This window comes from Columba livia, chromosome 1, assembly GCF_036013475.1.
Source record: "Columba livia isolate bColLiv1 breed racing homer chromosome 1, bColLiv1.pat.W.v2, whole genome shotgun sequence".
Classification (NCBI taxonomy): Eukaryota; Metazoa; Chordata; class Aves; order Columbiformes; family Columbidae; genus Columba; species Columba livia.
The window spans coordinates 179,884,329-179,892,556 of NC_088602.1; the positions used below are offsets into that span (position 1 = coordinate 179,884,329).

The 8,228-nt window shown below is 42.3% G+C and overlaps 1 protein-coding gene across 2 annotated transcripts in view; it reads right to left on the bottom strand.

Annotated features, from left to right (window-relative positions):
• The window catches only part of TMEM117 (transmembrane protein 117), a 207,404-nt gene extending 200,488 nt beyond the window's left edge, over nucleotides 1-6,916 (bottom strand). The window contains exons 1-2 of one of the 2 annotated variants that reach the window (XM_065048611.1): nucleotides 6,708-6,916; nucleotides 4,367-4,671 (exon numbers count right to left, since the gene is read on the bottom strand). In XM_065048611.1, the coding sequence (XP_064904683.1) occupies nucleotides 4,367-4,643 (277 nt within the window). In that variant the 5' untranslated portion in view covers nucleotides 4,644-4,671; nucleotides 6,708-6,916. Of the gene's footprint in view, nucleotides 1-4,366; nucleotides 4,672-6,707 lie in introns of those variants that run through there. The other variant, XM_021284091.2, reaches the window with a different exon arrangement.
• Nucleotides 6,917-8,228: the final 1,312 nt, after the last annotated feature.

The window sequence follows — 8,228 nt, forward strand, 5'->3', positions numbered from 1 at the left end:
TTTCTGTAATTTGTTCTAACATATTAAGTATTTAGATTCCATGCACATCATTTAGAAAAGAACTTACAAATGTAAATCCAGGCACACTCATTGAATAACATCCAGTCTCTGTAATCACAGGATTTTAATCAGATTTTAATACATTTTTACAATCACTTGGAATCCAAAAAACAGGCATGGAGACACATGCAAGTTTTGTAGGAAGTGTGTTTTTAAAAAATGATGTATTTAATATGCAGCATAAGCTAAGGATTATTACATATGGAAACAGGAAAAGCAGAGATGCTAGACTGAGAAAATTGAGACATTATTTTTCAAGTTTACTGCCCATATATCCATACTGCTAAAAGTCTATTCAAGTGAAAAATGTTTTTAAATGTACATGACGGATCATATTTATATATATTGTTGCAAAACACGCAGCCTGAACTTTGGACCAAAAGACTCCCCACTGAACTACAAATTTGGGCCTGAGGTTGGAGTACAGAACTGAGACTGTGCATCTGCTGAGAAGGTGACAATAAAAACATACACTTTCTACAAAGTAAATACTGTGTCATTTTCCAGACAGTGCCCCAGAGCCATATGAAAAATGTGCAAGAGCTTATTCAAGAATTTCTTTTAAGTCAGGATTTAAGATTTGAATGCATTTTCTGAATACACAGTGTTATCAAATGGGGTCAGTTCGCAAGCTCTTTCTGCTTTTAATAAAGCAGAAAATAAATCAAGAAATCTCTAAGTAACTGCAAAGAAGATGCCACTTTTCCCTGCCTCAAGTAACTCTCATGCAGAACAAAAAATAACAGGGGTATATATCTTTATTTTTTATTTCCCCAGACTTCCAATATTCATCTACGACCTTTCTTTTTCCATTGCAAAATAAAAAGCATGGCAGAGCACAGTACCAAACCAAATAGAAGATATGCTTAGTGATGAATCAAAAGAATATAGTGGGTAACAGCCAAAAGGCAATTTTAAAATCCTCTTTCTTCTGACCATATGCCATATAAAAATATAAAGAATGTACTAGATAAGTGCTGTTTTCCTTGGAAATATTTATCATGGGAGATGTTTATCAAATGGCGTAACTTCTTGACTGAAGAGCAAGAAATGTCATTGTTTTCTAATCTTGTTTTAAGTCACGAGCAGGGTCTTGAAGAAGTCCCTCAAGAGGTTACTGTTCAAAGGTTGTAATGAATATTACCAACAGAAAACATCTCACCTTGTCCTCTGGTCGAAATCTCTACTTCTCAACAATATAGTTTAACTACTCCCTTGTCCCTCTATAAACTCAGAGCGATGAAGCCTAAATGATGTTTCTAGCACTTCTCCTTCCACTTTTAGAAATATAACGTGCTTGAACTGAATTCTATTATTTCTACTGTTCACGCCAGTCATGGCTATCAGACAGTGTCTGTCACAAATGGTAAACTGTATTGCAATGTACTTCTAGCTACGCTATTTTTCTAGTTCATATGCAAACTCAGCAGCAAGAAATACAGAAGACAAGGGACAAAGGAGCACGAAGGGCACGGAGAAAGAAAATCCTTTCCACTCCTCTTCATCTAAAGTGAGATGTGCAGACTAATCCTTCTCAATTTCAATTTGCAGCATACACTGTGAGCCAAGATCTGACAGGGGAAGATTGACTGGTGCTATTTGGTTTCCTGACTGCAGGAAGTTATTCACAGACCATAAGAAACAACAAGTCACATTTTCCCTTATGAACAGAGTTTAGCAGAGAAATATAAATAAATGAACAAGGGTTTAAAAATAGAATGATTCCAAACAATTATACATGGTGAAAAAAAAAAGGGGGTGGGGGAAAGGACAAAATCAGCAGCTACTTATAGACTAGGGAAATTAAAAACAGTCAAAGGGTGAATTCATAAAGTGTTTGATGCTAGAAGATCCAGAGGACATACTTAATAAGGATCTCAACAAAATGAGGAATTTCTAGGCAGTGAAGACATTAAAACAGTGCAAATAACTGGCATGGAAGATTTCAGCAAATGTATAAATCCTGTACAAATGTATAAATCCTGTACAAATCCTCTAGAGAAGCAGAGACACACTCAAACTGTAAATCCACATCATTACCTCATCAATGCAATTGCTATGCACACGAGCTAGTTTACAGCTAGCATGGCCACATCCATCAGTAACACAATCAGATCTCCAGTCACACAGCCTGCCATCTGCTCTCAGTGTATCACAAGTGACAGCACATTCCCACTGACACACCGTGTGGGTGCAGTCAGTCCCACAGCACTCAAGCCAAGACAAGGTAGGGCTGCCATGGCCCCTGGCTACCTTGGCGGCACAGTCCTTGGCTGATGCATCGGCACTGGCACCCAAGCGATCACGTCAGCTCAAGAAGCTGCTGTAGACAACATCAGAAGCAACTGGTTTTCCTTGGGATCAGCTGCCTGAGCTGGCTCGCTGTTCCATCACAGCAACAGCAGCACTGGCTCCAGGGAGGCACTAAAATGGTGTGTCTGGGGTTAGGAGGGTGAAACTGTGGCAGAACCTCAACATGCAGCAACTATCCTCAAATCAGATTGTATCTACAGCCATATTTGTCACCCAAACCATAACCATGAATATGCATAATCCAGCATTGCCATCAGGGGTGGGAATCTCTTGCCTGTTGGTTTCCTGAATGTAGCAGCAGACACTGAAGGCTGGGCAGACTTTCTGGTTTTGCCAGTAATGCTGATTCAAGCCACGTTAACACTTATGTCAAGCTACATCCTATCTATGATATACACTTAAAAATCCAGAAGGAGTTATCATAATAACCTACCTAGACAGGCGGTAGAGAAGTACTCTGTAGTCAGATTAGAACATATTCCCAAAAAGAAAAATTCGCATCTCTTGACACCTTGTTCCACTGACTGCCTGCCCTTTCAGTTTTTAAAAAAAAAAGTGCTGGCTATTTGCCACTTCCAAGCACTGGACCTTGCAATACATTTGCTGGACTGAAGGTTCTGTCCTTCAAGTCAAATTTAAGAAAGTCACCCTCTAATCTTCCCTTGATCCTCTCAATCCTTTCACTATAGGGTTTATTTTCCAATTTTATCATCAGTTTCATTACTCTTCCCTAATTTTCTCCAATTTAATGAAATCATTCTTCAGTTGTGGAAGCCAGAATTATTGTGATCGTGTTTGTTCCAGAGCCCAGGAGCTAAGGTAAAATGTCCTCTTTTTGAGGACATTTTACATTTACCATTATGTTAAGGTAAAATATCCACCAAACAGCCATCAAGATGCTCAACTATTTTTCTGAATAAGTGCTTTGAGAGAAGTCTGTATTAAGAGAAGTATCTTAACATGGCTTTGCTTGTTCAGTCCTTGATATAACAGCTTTACACCTGATTTATTAAAACAACAGTGGCTCTCTCTTTATCTTAATAGAACAAAACACACTACAGAAATGGCCTATTACTCATGTGCTTCGAGATGTTCCCGTAACCATCCATCCTGCAGTCCTACCAGTGTAAGAACATAGGACTAGTCCGCCTAGACCAGCAATGACACACCCAGAATCAGACGTTCCAAGGAACGATATAGCTGGCAGGAGTGAAGTAATCTTTTCCATGATTTCTACTTATCTCTAAAAGTTGAAAGACAGCCTTCAGACCTCAGATGCAACATTTTCTATGACTCAGTTCAGACAATTACAGATATTTTTGTATATCTATTTACATCTAAGTTCTCAGTCTCAGAATTTAATCCAGGGTCATTCCATTCCTTTCAGTCAGTCCATGTGCAGTAATTTCCCGAGTTTAGTCACATCTTGTATACGAAAGTGTTTACTGTCATGTTTTTTTCCATTTCCTACCTTTCCATTTCACTGACTCACTCTTGTACTAAGAGACAGACAGGTCCTGCTTCTCTAGAATTCCTGTTTTCACATGGGAGCTCTTCAGCACAGCTCTGCTAATACAGACTCTGTTTCCACTTGCGTGACTTTTGACAAGACATGTAGTGTTGCCGCCCCAAGGAACAATGTATTTTCTTCTAATTGCTGAGAAAATTATATAATAAGATTTTAAAATCGCTCTGAAGATGCAAATAAGTGGTTTTTATGGTACTGAAAATCACTGACCTCTCAACTATTTCAAACATGTCAGCTTTCCCTACTTTTAGCCTCTTTTGATGGAAATAATTGTGAATTACACTCACATACACTCATGGCATTAATTTCCACGATGACATAAGCTTTGATGCACTGAGTTCTATACAGCTCTAAACAGTTGAAGCGATTAATAGCAAAGCTTACAAAACTGCAATGAGTAGAAAGGTAAAAGAGGGAGTCAGAAAGCCATTATCAGGAAGCCAGTATGCGCATCAGGCAACTTACCAAACAGGCGCTGATGGAAAAGAAACTTCCCAGCTATCAGTCCTGTGAGAATGGCGAGCAGCCACAGAAACACCTTCAAAAATCTCCAGCCTCCTCCTTCGGGGTATTTATTTGTTACGAAGGAGAAACAATTACCAACAACAATAACATTGGCTTCTGTCTGACTGTGAGATACGGGGTCCTCAGCGAATATTAAGAAGTTAAAGAAGATCACTAAGTAAGCCACAACTAAGCGAGACCATGGGTGCTGGAAGTAGTAGCGGAAGTCTTTATCCATCCTCAGGTATTTCAGCGCTGTTCTTTGCCTGTATGTAAAGACACAAAAGCACAATATTATATATATACCTGGAATTCTTGGAGCTTAGGAGATACCTGCATGTTCCAAAAATCAAGTCACTGTAACCTTGTCACCAGTCATTTTTCACACTTGACTAGCAATGAAAGTTTCAATCAAAAGATAATGTGAGATCCAGGTACAGAAAAACTGAAATTTTTGCCCATTCCACTGTAAAAACAATAAACATAAGCAATAAACAAAACAATAAACAAAAGCAGAGGATTTTCAGTCTCAAACATTTCTATGCTATCTCTTTTAAAGTATTGCTCCACATGCGGCATGAAAATACAGCATGTGAGAACATGAGCAGCTACATGAAACTCAGAGTGCCTTTCCAGACACATTCCAAAAAATTACAACACAGATTTCACAAATGTTCATGCTAAGCCTAAACTGAATATTTCTCCTTATCGGAGAAGGATGGAACACTCCCATAAGTCCAGTCAGGTCTTCTACTGCCTCATCTCCTGGAAGCTTACAAGCATAGACTCCAGCACTTGAGAAACTTGTGTTTATATGAAAGAATAACACAATTGTAAAGTTCCTAGAATTAAGCCCTGCAGCTCAGGCAAGTCTGTGGAGATGTTTTCACTGACTTCTGGTAGTACACCTACAATTAAGTATATTTTCAAAACCAGAAAATAAAAATGCCCTGAGCACAGACTGTTTTGTATGAATACAGAAACTGTATTTTGAAACTTACCGACTTATGAACCACAGCTACAGAAAAATGCAACTGAGCATGGTTAACATTTCATTTGTTTGCCATTTGATTTCTCTTTCTTTTATTCACAACAAATTAGTTGTTTCATCCTGTTGAACCAATTTGTATGCACAAAGATACAAGGCCTTTTTGTTGTGGAACACCGCAATTATTCAAGGGACACAAAGTGTAGGAAGAAAAGAAAAAAAGAAGAGTATCTAATAATATAGCTTGTTTATTACAGCATGATCCTTGAAGGATACAGTGTACTTAACTGAACAGCACAGATTTTGCAAATGTCAAAAGCCCTACAGGAGAAAAAAACCTTAAATTCAGTTCGCAGCAAAAGACCTAAAAAACCCCTAATCAATTACTCCTCCCTTCTTGGACTTCTGACTAAGTATCACTTGGCAAACTTAGAAACTACTTGAATTACAACGCCTCTCTTTAGGTAGTCCTTTCAAAATTATTTAACTCTATAATCCCATTTATTTTTGTAAAATTACAAAGAAACCTGTACCCATTACATCAAAAGGATAGAACTCTTAGCTAATTCAGACAATGCATTCATTAAATTAAAAAAAAAAAAAATAAAAATCTGTCCTATTATGCATAAATTACATATGAATAACGGAAAACAAAACAAAACAAAACACCACAAAAACAAACCACACACACAGTAGAGAGTTCAAAAGGAAGTGTGGACCCTTTGAAAACTTAATTAATAAAGTGAGTTAAAGAAACGGTCATTAGCCCAGTAGCCTAAGATACCACTTTTGGGAAATTAAACAGCCATCAAAATGCCCAAATCTATTTCATGGTCCCCTTTCTTTATGTTAATGGGAAGAAAAGTTTTGACATTTCCTTACGTGTATGGACCATCTTAAAGCCCGAATGGGTCTGGAGATAAACAACCTTGTGTCCTGACATTTTTGGCAGCAGTTGGACACCCGAGAGTTACTAGACACCCAACTGAAGACGCAGCTTCCCAGGAAGCGTTTTATAGCATAAGAAGCCAATATTTGAAATAGCAGTGGTGCGAAATCGTTGATAAAAACCCTGCTCTTGACTATCTCGACGCCAAAACTGAGGATGTCGAGAAAGCCGCGCATCTGTCGCCCATCGCAACCTGTTAAATCGATCCATTTCCCACTGCCCCCCGGCGCACACCTGGGGACCCGCGGCCGCGTTACCCCGTGCAGCTGCGGCCGCCGCCTCCCCGCCGGGACACAGAGCCCGGGGTTCCCGCAGCGCCGCCGGGCCGGGGCTGCCCGCTGCCCGCTCCCGCCTCACTCACTCACCGTGACGGGGGATCCGGCGCCGCGGGCGCGGTGCTGTGCGGCGCGGCTTCGCAACTGCCGCGGTGCGGCTCTCAGCAGCGGGCCAGGTGCCGCTCCGCTGCGCGGCGGCCGCCCCCCGCAGCTGCCCGCGGCCGGCACGGCCCCCAGCCCTTCGGGCGCTGACAGCGGCGCTGGCGCTGCCGCGGCGTCCCGCCCCCCGCGGGAGGGAGGGAGCGGCTGCGGCGGCGGCGGTGGCGGTGGCGGGGCCCCTCCTCTCCTCTCCGCCCCGCTCCCGGCAGCCGGCGAGCGCCGGGAGAGGGAGCGCGGCCGCGGCGGCCCCGGCAGTGCTGCAGCCGCGGCGGGGCGGGCGGTGCCGCTGCGGCAGGGTCCCGGCGCCCGTGGCTCTCCCTGCCTGTTCCTCCCCGCCGGAGCCTGCCAGCAAGGACACGAAACGTGCGCGTTGTTCCCGCGGGTGTCTTTATTCACCCTGAAAAATGGTGGCCTGGGAGGCACGAGGGGTCGTTCAGCCGGGAGAGGTGAACGGAACTGGAGTGATACTCAGTTCTCACTGGTCGGACTCCAGCATTAAGTAAATTAGCTCCAGAAAATCACAAATACGGGAAATACAGGGTCAAATCTGGAGAGGTATTACCCCAAAGCAAAAGCATGGGGTTGGCAATAATAGCCAGATCACTCAGGAAGATTTGGGGAAACCCTCATGTTTAGGGAGGGGAGGTCGATACCTATCTTGCTTACATGGGAAGAGGCCATCATGAGGCCACAGCCAGTCGCCAGGGTCCATAGACAGTCGGTATTGTCACTGTGTCAGGCAAAATGCCTCTGTGCAGCCTGACAGAGCTGTTGACATTGCACTTCAGCCAAACTGCCAACCAAAGCCTTTTTACATGGGATGTGGTCCCTAGTGCCAGTGTGCTGGTATTGCTGACATCCCAGGAAAACGTTTATAAGATGCTCTTAGCATTGCATCATGCCCAAGTCTTAATGCAATACATACTAGTTCTGCTCATTGCTTAACACAGGTGAAAACAACTTGAAGTTGCCAGACATAGCCTCAATGTACTGTTGTGAAAAGTCTTGGAATTCCATTGAAGCAGGTAACTCAAATATGGCATCAAACTTAAAACATGGGTATACATTTCACTGCTTCAGGCCCAGGTGTGGAGGAATGTGGCTGATGTCCACTGACGAATGTGGAAGAGTCTTTAGCTGAGTCATGTTGTAGAAGACCAGCACAGGCAGAAAAAGCACCAGATGAAGACCTGTGTATCCCTTCTGTACTTATGCCAAAACAGTTTTATATATTTTTGTAAATAAACATAACTGTCTTGAAAGTATCTGACATAACATCCACATTATCTTCCTCAGTGGAATAACCTATGAGACCCTCAGTTTCAGGTAGAGATGCAACATTCACAGTATCACAGTATCACAGTATCACAGTATCACAGTATCACAGTATCACAGTATCACAGTATGTTTGGGATTGGAAGGGACCTCAAAAGATCACCTAGTCCAATCCCC